Genomic DNA, 18,699 nt, shown 5'->3' on the forward strand with positions numbered 1-18,699 from the left:
TTATGGTACTAGTTATATCTATAATGGTTATGGTACTGGTTATGAATATAATGGTTATGGTACTGGTTATGACTATACTGGTTATGGTACTGGTTATTGACTATAATGGTTATGGCACTGGTTATTGACTATAATGGTTATGGTACTGGTTATGACTATAATGGTTATAGTACTGGTTATGGTACTGGTTATGACTATAATGGTCATGGTACTGTTTATTGAATATAATGGTTATAGTACTGGTTATGACTATAATGGTTATGGTACTGGTTATGGTACTGGTTATGACTATAATGGTCATGGTACTGGTTATGTCTCTAATGGTCATGGTACTGGTTATGACTATAATGGTTATGGTACTGGTTATGGTACTGGTTATGACTATAATGGTCATGGTACTGGTTATGACTATAATGGTCATGGTACTGGTTATGACTATAATGGTTATGGTACTGGTTATGACTATAATGGTTATGATACTGGTTATGACTATAATGGTCATGGTACTGGTTATTGACTATAATGGTCATGGTACTGGTTATGACTATAATGGTTATGGTACTGGTTATTGACTATAATGGTTATGGTACTGGTTATGACTATAATGGTTATGATACTGGTTATGACTATAATGGTCATGGTACTGGTTATGACTATAATGGTTATGGTACTGGTTATTGAATATAATGGTTATGGTACTGATTATGAATATAATGGTTATGGTACTGGTTATGTCTCTAATGTTTATGGTACTAGTTATATCTATAATGGTTATGGTACTGGTTATGAATATAATGGTTATGGTACTGGTTATGACTATACTGGTTATGGTACTGGTTATTGACTATAATGGTTATGGTACTGGTTATTGACTATAATGGTTATGGTACTGGTTATTGACTATAATGGTTATGGTACTGGTTATGACTATAATGGTTATGGTACTGGTTATTGACTATAATGGTTATGGTACTGGTTATTGACTATAATGGTTATGGTACTGGTTATTGACTATAATGGTTATGGTACTGGTTATTGACTATAATGGTTATGGTACTGGTTATGACTATAATGGTTATGGTACTGGTTATTGACTATAATGGTTATGGTACTGGTTATTGACTATAATGGTTATGGTACTGGTTATTGACTATAATGGTTATGGTACTGGTTATGACTATAATGGTTATGGTACTGGTTATTGACTATAATGGTTATGATACTGGTTATGACTATAATGGTTATGGTACTGATTATGACTATAATGGTTATGGTACTGGTTATTGACTATAATGGTTATGGTACTGGTTATTGACTATAATGGTTATGGTACTGGTTATGACTATAATGGTCATGGTACTGGTTATGACTATAATGGTTATGGTACTGGTTATATCTATAATGGTTATGGTATTGGTTATGACTATAATGGTCATGGTACTGGTTATATCTATAATGGTTATGGTACTGGTTATGACTATAATGGTTATGGTACTGGTTATTGACTATAATGGTTATGGTACTGGTTATGACTATAATGGTCATGGTACTGGTTATTGACTATAATGGTCATGGTACTGGTTATGACTATAATGGTTATGGTACTGGTTATTGACTATAATGGTTATGGTACTGGTTATGACTATAATGGTTATGATACTGGTTATGACTATAATGGTCATGGTACTGGTTATGACTATAATGGTTATGGTACTGGTTATTGAATATAATGGTTATGGTACTGATTATGAATATAATGGTTATGGTACTGGTTATGTCTCTAATGTTTATGGTACTAGTTATATCTATAATGGTTATGGTACTGGTTATGAATATAATGGTTATGGTACTGGTTATGACTATACTGGTTATGGTACTGGTTATTGACTATAATGGTTATGGCACTGGTTATTGACTATAATGGTTATGGTACTGGTTATGACTATAATGGTTATAGTACTGGTTATGGTACTGGTTATGACTATAATGGTCATGGTACTGTTTATTGAATATAATGGTTATAGTACTGGTTATGACTATAATGGTTATGGTACTGGTTATGGTACTGGTTATGACTATAATGGTCATGGTACTGGTTATGTCTCTAATGGTCATGGTACTGGTTATGACTATAATGGTTATGGTACTGGTTATGGTACTGGTTATGACTATAATGGTCATGGTACTGGTTATGACTATAATGGTCATGGTACTGGTTATGACTATAATGGTTATGGTACTGGTTATGACTATAATGGTTATGATACTGGTTATGACTATAATGGTCATGGTACTGGTTATTGACTATAATGGTCATGGTACTGGTTATGACTATAATGGTTATGGTACTGGTTATTGACTATAATGGTTATGGTACTGGTTATGACTATAATGGTTATGATACTGGTTATGACTATAATGGTCATGGTACTGGTTATGACTATAATGGTTATGGTACTGGTTATTGAATATAATGGTTATGGTACTGATTATGAATATAATGGTTATGGTACTGGTTATGTCTCTAATGTTTATGGTACTAGTTATATCTATAATGGTTATGGTACTGGTTATGAATATAATGGTTATGGTACTGGTTATGACTATACTGGTTATGGTACTGGTTATTGACTATAATGGTTATGGTACTGGTTATTGACTATAATGGTTATGGTACTGGTTATTGACTATAATGGTTATGGTACTGGTTATGACTATAATGGTTATGGTACTGGTTATTGACTATAATGGTTATGGTACTGGTTATTGACTATAATGGTTATGGTACTGGTTATTGACTATAATGGTTATGGTACTGGTTATTGACTATAATGGTTATGGTACTGGTTATGACTATAATGGTTATGGTACTGGTTATTGACTATAATGGTTATGGTACTGGTTATTGACTATAATGGTTATGGTACTGGTTATTGACTATAATGGTTATGGTACTGGTTATGACTATAATGGTTATGGTACTGGTTATTGACTATAATGGTTATGATACTGGTTATGACTATAATGGTTATGGTACTGATTATGACTATAATGGTTATGGTACTGGTTATTGACTATAATGGTTATGGTACTGGTTATTGACTATAATGGTTATGGTACTGGTTATGACTATAATGGTCATGGTACTGGTTATGACTATAATGGTTATGGTACTGGTTATATCTATAATGGTTATGGTATTGGTTATGACTATAATGGTCATGGTACTGGTTATATCTATAATGGTTATGGTACTGGTTATGACTATAATGGTTATGGTACTGGTTATTGACTATAATGGTTATGGTACTGGTTATGACTATAATGGTCATGGTACTGGTTATTGAATATAATGGTTATGGTACTGGTTATTGACTATAATGGTTATGGTACTGGTTATGACTATAATGGTTATGGTACTGGTTATGACTATAATGGTTATGGTACTGGTTATGACTATAATGGTTATGGTACTGGTTATGACTATAATGGTTATGGTACTGGTTATGACTATAATGGTTATAGTACTGGTTATGACTATAATGGTTATGGTACTGGTTATGACTATAATGGTTATGGTACTGGTTATGACTATAGTGGTTATGGTACTGGTTATGTCTCTAATGGTTATGGTACTGGTTATGACTATAATGGTCATGGTACTGGTTATTGAATATAATGGTTATGGTACTGGTTATGACTATAATGGTTATGGTACTGGTTATGACTATAATGGTTATGGTACTGGTTATTGACTATAATGGTTATGGTACTGGTTATTGACTATAATGGTTATGGTACTGGTTATTGACTATAATGGTTATGGTACTGGTTATGACTATAATGGTTATGGTACTGGTTATGACTATAATGGTTATAGTACTGGTTATGGTACTGGTTATGACTATAATGGTCATGGTACTGTTTATTGAATATAATGGTTATAGTACTGGTTATGACTATAATGGTTATGGTACTGGTTATGGTACTGGTTATGACTATAATGGTCATGGTACTGGTTATGTCTCTAATGGTCATGGTACTGGTTATGACTATAATGGTTATGGTACTGGTTATGGTACTGGTTATGACTATAATGGTCATGGTACTGGTTATGACTATAATGGTCATGGTACTGGTTATGACTATAATGGTTATGGTACTGGTTATGACTATAATGGTCATGGTACTGGTTATTGACTATAATGGTCATGGTACTGGTTATGACTATAATGGTTATGGTACTGGTTATTGACTATAATGGTTATGGTACTGGTTATTGACTATAATGGTTATGGTACTGGTTATGACTATAATGGTTATGGTACTGGTTATTGACTATAATGGTTATGGTACTGGTTATTGACTATAATGGTTATGGTACTGGTTATTGACTATAATGGTTATGGTACTGGTTATTGACTATAATGGTTATGGTACTGGTTATGACTATAATGGTTATGGTACTGGTTATTGACTATAATGGTTATGGTACTGGTTATTGACTATAATGGTTATGGTACTGGTTATTGACTATAATGGTTATGGTACTGGTTATTGACTATAATGGTTATGGTACTGGTTATGACTATAATGGTTATGGTACTGGTTATTGACTATAATGGTTATGATACTGGTTATGACTATAATGGTTATGGTACTGATTATGACTATAATGGTTATGGTACTGGTTATTGACTATAATGGTTATGGTACTGGTTATTGACTATAATGGTTATGGTACTGGTTATGACTATAATGGTCATGGTACTGGTTATGACTATAATGGTTATGGTACTGGTTATATCTATAATGGTTATGGTATTGGTTATGACTATAATGGTCATGGTACTGGTTATATCTATAATGGTTATGGTACTGGTTATGACTATAATGGTTATGGTACTGGTTATTGACTATAATGGTTATGGTACTGGTTATGACTATAATGGTCATGGTACTGGTTATTGAATATAATGGTTATGGTACTGGTTATTGACTATAATGGTTATGGTACTGGTTATGACTATAATGGTTATGGTACTGGTTATGACTATAATGGTTATGGTACTGGTTATGACTATAATGGTTATGGTACTGGTTATGACTATAATGGTTATGGTACTGGTTATGACTATAATGGTTATAGTACTGGTTATGACTATAATGGTTATGGTACTGGTTATGACTATAATGGTTATGGTACTGGTTATGACTATAGTGGTTATGGTACTGGTTATGTCTCTAATGGTTATGGTACTGGTTATGACTATAATGGTCATGGTACTGGTTATTGAATATAATGGTTATGGTACTGGTTATGACTATAATGGTTATGGTACTGGTTATGACTATAATGGTTATGGTACTGGTTATTGACTATAATGGTTATGGTACTGGTTATTGACTATAATGGTTATGGTACTGGTTATTGACTATAATGGTTATGGTACTGGTTATGACTATAATGGTTATGGTACTGGTTATGACTATAATGGTTATGGTACTGGTTATGACTATAATGGTTATGGTACTGGTTATTGACTATAATGGTTATGGTACTGGTTATTGACTATAATGGTTATGGTACTGGTTATTGACTATAATGGTTATGGTACTGGTTATGACTATAATGGTTATGGTACTGGTTATGACTATAATGGTCATGGTACTGTTTATTGAATATAATGGTTATAGTACTGGTTATGACTATAATGGTTATGGTACTGGTTATGGTACTGGTTATGACTATAATGGTCATGGTACTGGTTATGTCTCTAATGGTCATGGTACTGGTTATGACTATAATGGTTATGGTACTGGTTATGGTACTGGTTATGACTATAATGGTCATGGTACTGGTTATGACTATAATGGTCATGGTACTGGTTATGACTATAATGGTTATGGTACTGGTTATGACTATAATGGTTATGATACTGGTTATGACTATAATGGTCATGGTACTGGTTATTGACTATAATGGTCATGGTACTGGTTATGACTATAATGGTTATGGTACTGGTTATTGACTATAATGGTTATGGTACTGGTTATGACTATAATGGTTATGATACTGGTTATGACTATAATGGTCATGGTACTGGTTATGACTATAATGGTTATGGTACTGGTTATTGAATATAATGGTTATGGTACTGATTATGAATATAATGGTTATGGTACTGGTTATGTCTCTAATGTTTATGGTACTAGTTATATCTATAATGGTTATGGTACTGGTTATGAATATAATGGTTATGGTACTGGTTATGACTATACTGGTTATGGTACTGGTTATTGACTATAATGGTTATGGTACTGGTTATTGACTATAATGGTTATGGTACTGGTTATTGACTATAATGGTTATGGTACTGGTTATGACTATAATGGTTATGGTACTGGTTATTGACTATAATGGTTATGGTACTGGTTATTGACTATAATGGTTATGGTACTGGTTATTGACTATAATGGTTATGGTACTGGTTATTGACTATAATGGTTATGGTACTGGTTATGACTATAATGGTTATGGTACTGGTTATTGACTATAATGGTTATGGTACTGGTTATTGACTATAATGGTTATGGTACTGGTTATTGACTATAATGGTTATGGTACTGGTTATGACTATAATGGTTATGGTACTGGTTATTGACTATAATGGTTATGATACTGGTTATGACTATAATGGTTATGGTACTGATTATGACTATAATGGTTATGGTACTGGTTATTGACTATAATGGTTATGGTACTGGTTATTGACTATAATGGTTATGGTACTGGTTATGACTATAATGGTCATGGTACTGGTTATGACTATAATGGTTATGGTACTGGTTATATCTATAATGGTTATGGTATTGGTTATGACTATAATGGTCATGGTACTGGTTATATCTATAATGGTTATGGTACTGGTTATGACTATAATGGTTATGGTACTGGTTATTGACTATAATGGTTATGGTACTGGTTATGACTATAATGGTCATGGTACTGGTTATTGAATATAATGGTTATGGTACTGGTTATTGACTATAATGGTTATGGTACTGGTTATGACTATAATGGTTATGGTACTGGTTATGACTATAATGGTTATGGTACTGGTTATGACTATAATGGTTATGGTACTGGTTATGACTATAATGGTTATGGTACTGGTTATGACTATAATGGTTATAGTACTGGTTATGACTATAATGGTTATGGTACTGGTTATGACTATAATGGTTATGGTACTGGTTATGACTATAGTGGTTATGGTACTGGTTATGTCTCTAATGGTTATGGTACTGGTTATGACTATAATGGTCATGGTACTGGTTATTGAATATAATGGTTATGGTACTGGTTATGACTATAATGGTTATGGTACTGGTTATGACTATAATGGTTATGGTACTGGTTATGACTATAATGGTTATAGTACTGGTTATGGTACTGGTTATGACTATAATGGTCATGGTACTGTTTATTGAATATAATGGTTATAGTACTGGTTATGACTATAATGGTTATGGTACTGGTTATGGTACTGGTTATGACTATAATGGTCATGGTACTGGTTATGTCTCTAATGGTCATGGTACTGGTTATGACTATAATGGTTATGGTACTGGTTATGGTACTGGTTATGACTATAATGGTCATGGTACTGGTTATGACTATAATGGTCATGGTACTGGTTATGACTATAATGGTTATGGTACTGGTTATGACTATAATGGTTATGATACTGGTTATGACTATAATGGTCATGGTACTGGTTATTGACTATAATGGTCATGGTACTGGTTATGACTATAATGGTTATGGTACTGGTTATTGACTATAATGGTTATGGTACTGGTTATGACTATAATGGTTATGATACTGGTTATGACTATAATGGTCATGGTACTGGTTATGACTATAATGGTTATGGTACTGGTTATTGAATATAATGGTTATGGTACTGATTATGAATATAATGGTTATGGTACTGGTTATGTCTCTAATGTTTATGGTACTAGTTATATCTATAATGGTTATGGTACTGGTTATGACTATAATGGTTATGGTACTGGTTATGACTATACTGGTTATGGTACTGGTTATGACTATAATGGTCATGGTACTGGTTATTGAATATAATGTTTATGGTACTGGTTATTGACTATAATGGTTATGGTACTGGTTATGACTATAATGGTTATGGTACTGGTTATGACTATAATGGTTATGGTACTGGTTATGAATATAATGGTTATGGTACTGGTTATGACTATACTGGTTATGGTACTGGTTATGACTATAATGGTGATGGTACTTGTTATGGTACTGGTTATGACTATAATGGTTATGGTACTGGTTATTAATATAATGGTTATGGTACTGGTTATGACTATAATGGTCATGGTACTGGTTATGAATATAATGGTTATGGTACTGGTTATGTCTCTAATGTTTATGGTACTGGTTATATCTATAATGGTCATGGTACTGGTTATGAATATAATGGTTATGGTACTGGTTATGTCTCTAATGGTTATGGTACTGGTTATGTCTATAGTGGTTATGGTACTGGTTATGACTATAATGGTTATGGTACTGGTTATGTCTATAATGGTTATGGTACTGGTTATGGTACTGGTTATGACTATAATGGTTATGGTACTGGTTATGACTATAGTGGTTATGGTACTGGTTATGACTATAATGGTTATGGTACTGGTTATGGTACTGGTTATGTCTATAATGGTCATGGTATTGGTTATGTCTCTAATGTTTATGGTACTGGTTACTTGTTATGACTATAATGGTTATTGTACTGGTGTGTGTCTGACCTTTGACTGGTTGTTCTTCAGCCTGTGTGCCTCATCCACCACCAGACAGGCCCAGTCTATGGAGCCCAGCACAGCCTGGTCTATAGTGATCAGCTCATAGGACGTCAGCAGGACATGGAACTTCACTGATGAGTCTTTCTGCAGGGGGACAGAAAGAGAGGAAGGGGGCAAAGGATTAGGGGGTAACAACAAAGATATAATGAACAACAATAACAACCATGACAGCACCTTATCAGTCTCCCCATCCTCCCATCCCACTCGTCTCTCACCCTCATCTTAGAGGCCTTCTTGCCCCCCCGGATGGCATTGCCCTCGAAGGAGAACTCGTTTTCTCTGATGACGGCTCTGCTGTCCTTGTCTCCTACGTAGGTCACCACGTACATGTCCGGGGCCCACAACTCAAACTCTCTCTCCCAGTTAATGATGGTGGACAGGGGGGCGCTCACCAGGAACGGGCCCTTTGAATGACCCTGGAGAGGTGGAAGGTCAGGGGTTAATAGGTGAGTGAGTAAAACACTTCAGGTGAATCAGAAAAGAGAAGTGTCTAAGTCTGATTTAGATGCTCTGCCCTTATCCCCTAACATTGGACTGATCATTCACGTCGCTAGGTATTTAGCAGTAGGGTAATAACTCAACCTAGCCTTCTGATAAGACTAGGTGGACTTTGCTTGCATTTGTCCCAGCCTGCCTTTAGGACAGAGTCCCTCTTTTTGGACTAGATCCCTTTAATGGGCGGTTTTATTGTTTGCCCAGGGTTTGGCAGTACCCCCACTGAAATTATTGACAAGGGAAGGCAGACTGGACGAGAGACACAAACTTACATACACACAGGATATCGCTCTCTCTCTCTCACACACACTCTGAAACACATCGCTGTGGAATCAGATGACCACATTCTTTTGCCTATCCAGCACACAGACCCCAATACAGACCCTACCAACACACCTCTTTGTAGAGTGAGTAGAGGAAGACAGCAGTCTGGACAGTCTTGCCTAGACCCATCTCATCAGCCAGTATAGTGTCAGTGGCCTGAGCCCAGGAGAAACGCAGCCAGTTGAGACCCTCCAGCTGGTAGGGGTGCAGCGTTCCCCCTGTAGTGTCCAGGTAGTCTGGCTGATGGTCAAACTTGATGGTGGGCTGGAGGGGAAGTGGAAATCTTCATTTACATTACAGAGCAGAATCATGAATCAATGTGAATGGAAGATTTGGAAGATTCGCATGAAAAGGAACAAGGAAGTACCCGTACTTACATCCACCACAGGGTTAGCAGGGGGTTTCTCACTCTTCTTCACTTTAGCTATCTTCTTCAGCTTCTTACCAGGCCTGCCCTCATCTCCCAACATCAACTCTCTGAGAGAGAGAGAGAGAGAGAGAGAGAGAGAGTTAGAGATAGATAGAGAGAGAGAGAGAGAGAGATGGAAGAGGGGGTAGGTAGAGAAAGATGGAAGACGTGAAGAGGATTAGATTATTGCTTCAGGTTACTTACTATATGTTGCTATAGGTTACTATAGGTTACTATAGGTTGCTATAGGTTACTATAGTTATCTGAGTTTTTTGTGCATGTATTGTTGAGTGTGTGCGTGCGTGTTTCTGTGTACCTGTGGTTCCAGTAGGTCTGCTTGTATTGGTCATACTCTGGGATGTCCATCTCCTCACTCTCCCAGGAGGCCTGGTCGTAGGCCAGATCCCTCCACTTGATCAGGTAGTGCACGTTGTTCCTCTTATCCACACTGGAGAGAGGAGGAGGGGAAGGAGAATGATGATATTATGGTTTACATCTGTATTGATACTAATAGGATACAGAGGTGTTAAACAAACTATTGCCATTTCTACAACAAATAAACAGCCTTTTCCTTTACAGAACTGAGTATGACATGCCTGTGTTAGGAGGTAGTATGTTTTCGTCTCTGCGTTAGACCACTCAATTTCGTCTCTGCGTTATATTGGCATCGAACATGTCACCCTCCCTGGGGGAGGGGGTGACCTTGATAATTTATTGTTAAAACGAGAGGCTGCCTGGATCTTTCACTTAAAGACCCTTGCTCCCTTCGGTCTCAACGTAGACTTTGATCTGAAGCCATTCTTGTGATTATTGTGACTTTGTCATTGTAATTGTTTGTAAGCTTGTGTAGACAAATTAATTTATGAGCGTATGCTATCCATTTGTTGTTTGTATGCTGTTCTTTGTATGCCATTTTAATATTTGATAATTAACCAATGATATTAGGCCACTCTTGGCCATGATTACAGACACCTGTGTCTTTTGACACTATATAAACAAGTCATCCCGCAGTGTTTGTGATCATACAAGGATGAAGACAGCTTGGCTGTCGAAACGTTGGTAATTACATTTTTGCATCTGAGCTCCTAGAGTGTGCGGCTCTCTTTTATTTTCAAGTTTTCTACTCCAACTAGCCAGCACCTCGCCTAAGAAGGTGTGCGTTTACCTCTAGGAGGTAGTATGTTACCTTATGCTGTATTGTGTTAGCGTGTGAATCCCAGGTGTGTGTGTGTTAGCGTGTTTATCCCAGGTGTGTGTGTTAGCGTGTGAATCCCAGGTGTGTGTGTGTTAGCGTGTGTATCCCAGGTGTGGGTGTTAGCGTGTGAATCCCAGGTGTGTGTGTGTGCTAGCGTGTTTATCCCAGGTGTGTGTGTTAGCATGTGTATCCCAGGTGTGTGTGTGTTAGCGTGTGTATCCCAGGTGTGTGTGTGTGTTAGCGTGTGTATCCCAGGTGTGTGTGTGTTAGCGTGTGTATCCCAGGTGTGTGTTTGTGTTAGTGTGTGTACCCCAGGTGTGTGTGTGTGCTAGCATGTGTATCCCAGGTGTGTGTGTGTGCTAGCGTGTGTATCCCAGGTGTGTGTGTGTGTTAGCGTGTGTATCCCAGGTGTGTGTGTGTGTTAGCGTGTGTATCCCAGGTGTGTGTGTGTTAGCGTGTGTATCCCAGGTGTGTGTGTGTTAGCGTGTGTATCCCAGGTGTGTGTGTGTTAGCATGTGTACCCCAGGTGTGTGTGTGTTAGCATGTGTACCCCAGGTGTGTGTGTATTAGCGTGTGTACCCCAGTTGTGTGTGTGTGTTAGCGTGTGTACCCCAGGTGTGTGTGTTAGCGTGTGTATCCCAGGTGTGTGTGTGTTAGCGTGTGTATCCCAGGTGTGTGTGTGTGTTAGCGTGTGTATCCCAGGCTTGTGTGTGTGTTAGCGTGTGTATCCCAGGTGTGTGTGTGTGTTATTGTGTGTATCCCAGGTGTGTGTGTGTTAGCGTGTGTATCCCAGGTGTGTGTGTGTGTTAGCGTGTGTATCCCAGGTGTGTGTGTGTGTTAGCGTGTGTATCCCAGGTGTGTGTGTTAGCGTGTGTATCCCAGGTGTGTGTGTTAGCGTGTGTTACTCTGGTGTGTGTGTGTGTGTTAGCGTGTGTATCCCAGGTGTGTGTGTGTGTTAGCGTGTGTATCCCAGGTGTGTGTGTGTTAGCATGTGTATCCCAGGTGTGTGTGTGTGTTAGCGTGTGTATCCCAGGTGTGTGTGTGTGTTAGCGTGTGTATCCCAGGTGTGTGTGTGTTAGCGTGTGTATCCCAGGTGCCTGTGTGTGCGCTACCTGTGGTTGAGGATGCGGTGGATCATGAGCCACTCCATCTTGACTCCGTAACGGTAGAACTCCTCCTCCATGTGAACATACAGGGGGTCCTTGTTCTTCCTCTTAGTGCTCTTGTCATCGTCCCCCTCCCCTCCGAAGTCCACCAGCGGGGGCTCGTCCATGTCTGTCTTCCTCTGGTAGTTACGGAACATCACCTGGCAGTTCAGCTCCAACTGGGGGGAGGGAGGGAGGGAGAGAGGGAAAAGAGTGAAGAGGGTAAAAAGATGAGTCTACTCTCTATTTAGTACATAAGGATGAAGACATTGAGCCTAGGGCTGTTGCAGTGACCGTATTACCGCCACACCAGCAGTCATGACGGCAGTAAAATTCCATGTAATCCTTTTATGCACTCTGGACATGCTTTGGTAGTACCCAACTTACTACCCAACTACCATCAGGTCCTAATGGTCTGGTACTCAGGGCTCTATTGTCCCTCCATCAGTTCCTAATGGCCTGGTACTCAGGGCTCTATTGTCCCTCCATCAGTTCCTAATGGCCTGGTACTCAGGGCTCTATTGTCCCTCCATCAGGTCCAAATGGCCGGGTATTCAGGGCTCTATTGTTCCTCCATCAGGTCCTAACGGCCTCATACTCAGGGCTCTATTGTCTCTCCATCAGTTCCTAATGGCCTGGTACTCAGCGCTCTATTGTTGCTCCATAAGGTCCTAATGGCCTGGTACTCTGGGCTCTATTGTCCCTCCATCAGGTCCTAACGGCCTGGTACTCAGGGCTCTATTGTCTCTCCATCAGTTCCTAATGGCCTGGTACTCAGGGCTCTATTGTCCCTCATTTAGGTCCTAATGGTCTGGTACTCAGGGCTCTATTGTCCCTCTAACCACTCTGACATCAAAGCAAATGCAATGGGAAATCACATCAAACACTTGTCATCAAAACAGAAGGCCTCATACCTTTAAAACTCACCTCACTGTGATGATTTGAAGAAACAAGTTTAACAGCAGGTTGAAACAGTATAAAACATGGTTGTTGTGGATGTTGTTTCAAAGCCTAACATAAAAAAAACTGATTTAAGATGTCTGGTACTCATGGCTCTAGCCTAACAAATGTGAGTAATTGCCTTTGAGTGTGGACTGCATTATTATTATTATTTTTTTTTTAAATCTATATTTAATTTAACCTTTATTTAACTAGGCAAGTCAGTTAAGAACAAATTATTATTTACAATGACAGCCTACTGGGGAACAGTGGGTTAACTGCCTTGTTCAGGGGCCCAACGACAGATTTTTTACCTTGTCAGCCCAGGATTTGATCCAGCAACCTTTCGGTTACTGACCCAACACTCTTATATTTCTGTCTCAGCTGCTCATATTAAGCACGTTCCGCTATAAAACCAAAGCAGCCTGATTTCTGAGACATTCTATGGTTTGTATCACTCACAACTAAAGTTGCCAAATAACTCTCAAATCTAGCATATTTGAGAGTTATTGTTTCAAGTGATCACTTTTTCGCTCAACATAGCCACTTCATAAATGGGAAAAATCTCCTTTCTATTTTATTCAGCTAATTTCAATTATATCCTTCTTACTATAAAATCATGTCAAATAAAATAATGGCACGGGACTTATAAACATATTGTCACACCTACTTCAGCTCCCTCCCTCCAGCGCGCGACATCACCGGTCTACTAACCACCGGTACTGGCTACTATATTACGCACACCTGTTCCTCATCATTACACACACGTGGCCATCATTTTCCCCTTGATTTCGCCCCCTTTATTTAGCCCTCAGTTGTCATCAGTCATTAGGTGGTATTGTTTTCTCTCATGTTCAGTACGCTTCTCATGTTTGTTATTTTGTATCGTTTCATGAAGATGGCGCTGACAGAGATGGTTGCCTCATTTCGAGTCCTTAGGAAACTATGCAGTATTTAGTTTTTTATGTATTATTTCTTACATTGTTAGCCCAGAAAATCTTAAGTGTTATTACATACAGTTGGGAAGAACTATTAGATATAAGAGCAACGCTAACTTACCATCATTACGACCAGGAATATGACTTTCCCGAAGTGGATCCTTTGTTCGGACCACCACCCAGGACAGTAGATCTAATCCTAGACGCCGACCAAAAACAACGTTGCCGCAGAAGAGGCAGACGGAGTGGCCCCCTGGTCAGGCTCCGTAGGCGTGCACACCACCCACTGCTTCCGAGTATACTACTTGCCAATGTCCAGTCTCTTGACAACAAGGTAGATGAAATTAAAGCAATGGTTGCCTTCCAGAGAGACATCAGAGATTGTATCATTCTCTGTTTCACGGAAACATGGCTATCTCGGGATACGTTGTTGGAGCTGGTTCAGCCACCGGGCTTCTTCATGCGTCGCGCCGACAGAGATATACACCTCTCTGGGAAGAAGAAGGGCGGGGGTGTATGCTTCATGATTAACGACTCATGGTGTAATCATAATAACATACAGGAACTCAAGTCCTTCTGCTCACCAACCTAGAATTCCTTAGAATCAAATGCCGGCCATAATATCTCCCAAGAGAATTCTCGTCAGTTATCATCACAGCTGTGTATATACCCCCTCAAGCAGACACCACGCCGGAACTTTACTGGACTCTATGTAAACTGGAAACCATATATCCCGAGGCTGCATTTATTGTATCTGGAGTTTTTAACAAAGCAAATTTGAGAACAAGGCTATCTAAATTCTATCAGCATATTGATTGGAGCACTTGCGCGGGCAATACACTCGATCACTGCTACTCTAACTTCCGCGATGCATACAAGGCCCTTCCTCGCCCTCCCTTCGGGCAAATCCGACCACGACTTCATCTTGTTCCGACCGTCTTATAGGCAGAAACTCAAACAGGATGTACCCGTAACTAAAGCCATTCAACACTGGTCTGACCAATCGGAATCCACGCTTCAAGATTATTTTGATCACTCGGACTGGGAAATGATCCGGGCAGACTGAAAGATTAACATCGATATATATACTGACTCTGTGAGTAAGTTTATAAGGAAGTGCATTGGAGATGTTGTACCCACTGTGACTATTAAAACCTACCCTAACCAGAACCGTGGATGGATGGCGGCATTCGCGCAAAACTTTAAGAGTGAACCACCGCATTTAACCATGGAAAGAGGACTGAGAATATGGCCGAATACAAACAGTGTAGTTGTTCCCTCTGCAAGGCAATCAAACAAGCGAAATGTCGGTATAGTGTGTTTTTCCCGTACTCCTTTTGCTATTCTCTTTTTGATAGTCCTCCAGGTTTTGACCCCTGCCTGACTCTGGACTACTTTCCCACCTGCCTGATCATCCTGCCTGCCCTCACCTTGATTCTGCCTGCCCTGACCTTGATTCTGCCTGCCCTGACCTTGATTCTGCCTGCCCTGACCTTGATTCTGCCTGCCCTTCAGTACCTTTTGGACTCTGAACTGGTTTTGATCCTTTAGCCTGTCCACGACCATCCTCTTGCTTTACCTGATTGGATTAATAAATATTGTAAGACTCCAACCATCTGCCTCCTGTGTCTGCATCTGGGTCTCACCTTGTGTCATGATACATATTCTTATTCCATCTCTTTAGATTTGTGTGTATTAGGTAGTTGGGGAATTGTTACATTACTTGTTAGATATTACTGCACTGTCGGAACTAGAAGCACAAGCATTTTGCTACACTCACATTAACATCTGCTAGCCATGTGTATGTGACCAATAACATTTGATTTGATTATTAAACTCACCTTCTACACCTGTTTCCTGACTCCCGGCATATACGTTACAGAATACCACCTCACAATATGGAAGCAGCAGAAGATAAAAACCTTCTTCTAGACGGTCAATGAACAGCGTCATCTACTCCACCAACACCACAACCAACTGGCACAACTGGGTACAACCATGAGGGAAGTCCTCCGTGTTCTCCACCGCCTCGACACCACCAGCGAGGTTCTCCATACCCCTATCAGAGGGCCTCCTACCATGGGTCATCACAGTGAGCCAGTCCCCCAGCCCACCCAGCCGTCCGCCCAGGTCAGCGATGCCTGACTATCCCTTCCGGAGAAGTATGACGGAACTCCATCGAAATGACATGGCTTCCTACTCAAGTGCTCCCTCTACTTCCCCTATCAGACGGGAGCCCCCATCATCGAGAGGTCCAAGGTTGCCACGGTCCGCATGGGAGGAGGAACTGGGTTACTATGAGAGGTTCATGGCTCTGTGACCAACCTCCAGAGGGCAGAGAGGGAGGTGAGCAACTGTTCCAATTCCAGCAGGGTGCCCAGACCACTGCGGAGTGCGCCCTCACCTTTCAGAATGTGGCAGCCTCCAGTAGATGGAATGAGCTGGCGCTCCGTACTCTATTCCGCAGTGGACTGCGCACGGAGATCCAGACACAGTAGGCATGTCAGGATGACAACATATCCTTGGACGCTCTCGTGTCAATGGCCATCCGTCTGGATAACCTTCTTCGGGAGCACAGGTGTCCACCTCGCCACTCGCCTCCCTCCTTTGGCTGTCCTGGGGCAGAGCCTGAACCTATAGAGGTAGAGGCCACACACCTCTCTACAGCAGAGCAGGCTCCGCCAGGCTCTGGAGAGGGAGCCCGCTCTTGCTACCTGCCCTCCAGAAGGTATTTACGCCCCCATGGGGGTGAGAGATCGGCTGTTGACCTGGGCACACACAGCCCTCTGTCGCTGGATACCCAGGTATCACCCGCACCATCCAATCCTCCACGAGAAATACTGGTGGCCCACCTTGGCGTAGGACATCGCCCAATATGTCAACACATGCTAAACATGAACCCAATCCAAATCTCCCTGGCACGCTCCAGCAGGAAAACTACTTCCCCTTCCCATGCCTCAGCGGCCAAGGTCACACCTGTCCATAAACATTGTAACTGATCTCCCCTTTCTGATGGTTTTACCACTATTATGGTTGTTGTTGACAGATTCTCTAAATCCCCCCGTTTTATCCCTCTCTCTGGACTACCTACCACTATCCAGGTCACTATTCCAGCAGGTCTTCCGGTACTACAGTCTTCCAGAGGACATCGTTACCGACCGTGGTCCCCAGTTCACTTTGCGGGTCTGGAAACCTTTATGAAGAAGCTGGGGGTCACGGTCACCCTCACATCCGGGTACTGAATGCGGAGGTCTGGAGATGCTAAAGGTGTTCATGTTTTTTTGTATCCCCCATATATATAACATTCTATTGGTTGCAAGAATTTTGTATAATAATTTAAATTGAAAAATGTGAAGTTTTGAATCCGTTGTCGTTTTGCATGTCAATTCATAAACCATGTGCCATGGAATCGGTACAGTGCCTTGCAAAAGTATTAATCTCCTTCTGCATTTTTCCTATTTTGTTGCATTACAACCTATAATTTAAATGTATTTTTATTTGGATTTCATGTAATGGACATACACTAAATAGTCCAAATAAATTAAGTGAAATTTTAAAAAATGACTTGTTTCAAAAAATGCAAAAAAATTGAAATACGGAAAAGTGGTGTGCGTGCATATGTATTCACTCCCTTTGCTATGAAGCCCCTAAATAATGTCTGGTGCAACCAATTACCTTCAGAAGTCACATAATTAGTTAAATAAAGTCCACCTGTGTGCAGTCTAAGTGTCACATGATCTCAGTATATACACTGCTCAAAAAAATAAAGGGAACACTTAAACAACACAATGTAACTCCAAGTCAATCACACTTCTGTGAAATCAAACTGTCCACTTAGGAAGCAACAGTGATTGACAATACATTTCACATGCTGTTGTGCAAATGGAATAGACAACAGGTGGATATTATAGGCAATTAGCAAGATAAAGGAGTGGTCTGCAGGTGGGGACCACAGACCACTTCTCAGTTCCTATGCTTCCTGGCTGATGTTTTGGTCACTTTTGAATGCTGGTGGTGCTTTCACTCCAGCGGTAGCATGAGACGGAGTCTACAACCCACACAAGTGTCTCAGGTAGTGCAGCTCATCCAGGATGGCACATCAATGCGAGCTGTGGCAAGAAGGTTTGCTGTGTCTCTCAGCGTAGTGTCCAGAGCATGGAGGCGCTACCAGGAGACAGGCCAGTACATCAGGAGACGTGGAGGAGGCCACAGGAGGGCAACAACCCAGCAGCAGGACCGCTACCTCCGCCTTTGTGCAAGGAGGAGCACTGCCAGAGCCCTGCAAAATGACCTCCAGCAGGCCACAAATGTGCATGTGTCTGCTCAAACGGTCAGAAACAGACTCCGTGAGGGTGGTAT

At 40.3% G+C, this 18,699-nt stretch overlaps 1 protein-coding gene across 11 annotated transcripts in view; it reads right to left on the reverse strand.

The window, feature by feature from the left end:
- Positions 1–18,699, reverse strand: part of LOC110537414 (ATP-dependent chromatin remodeler CHD4) — a 68,137-nt gene that overhangs the window by 31,990 nt on the left and 17,448 nt on the right. For all 11 annotated transcript variants that reach the window (XM_090191787.1, XM_090191812.1, XM_090191796.1 and 8 more), the window contains exons 13-18: positions 12,431–12,642; positions 10,440–10,571; positions 10,092–10,191; positions 9,787–9,978; positions 9,111–9,311; positions 8,842–8,979 (exon numbers count right to left, since the gene is read on the reverse strand). In XM_090191787.1, the coding sequence (XP_090047913.1) occupies positions 8,842–8,979; positions 9,111–9,311; positions 9,787–9,978; positions 10,092–10,191; positions 10,440–10,571; positions 12,431–12,642 (975 nt within the window). The remainder of the gene's footprint in view (positions 1–8,841; positions 8,980–9,110; positions 9,312–9,786; positions 9,979–10,091; positions 10,192–10,439; positions 10,572–12,430; positions 12,643–18,699) is intronic.

This window comes from Oncorhynchus mykiss, chromosome 2 (genome assembly GCF_057628025.1).
Source record: "Oncorhynchus mykiss isolate SJ-2025 chromosome 2, ASM5762802v1, whole genome shotgun sequence".
In the NCBI taxonomy this organism is placed as follows: domain Eukaryota; kingdom Metazoa; phylum Chordata; class Actinopteri; order Salmoniformes; family Salmonidae; genus Oncorhynchus; species Oncorhynchus mykiss.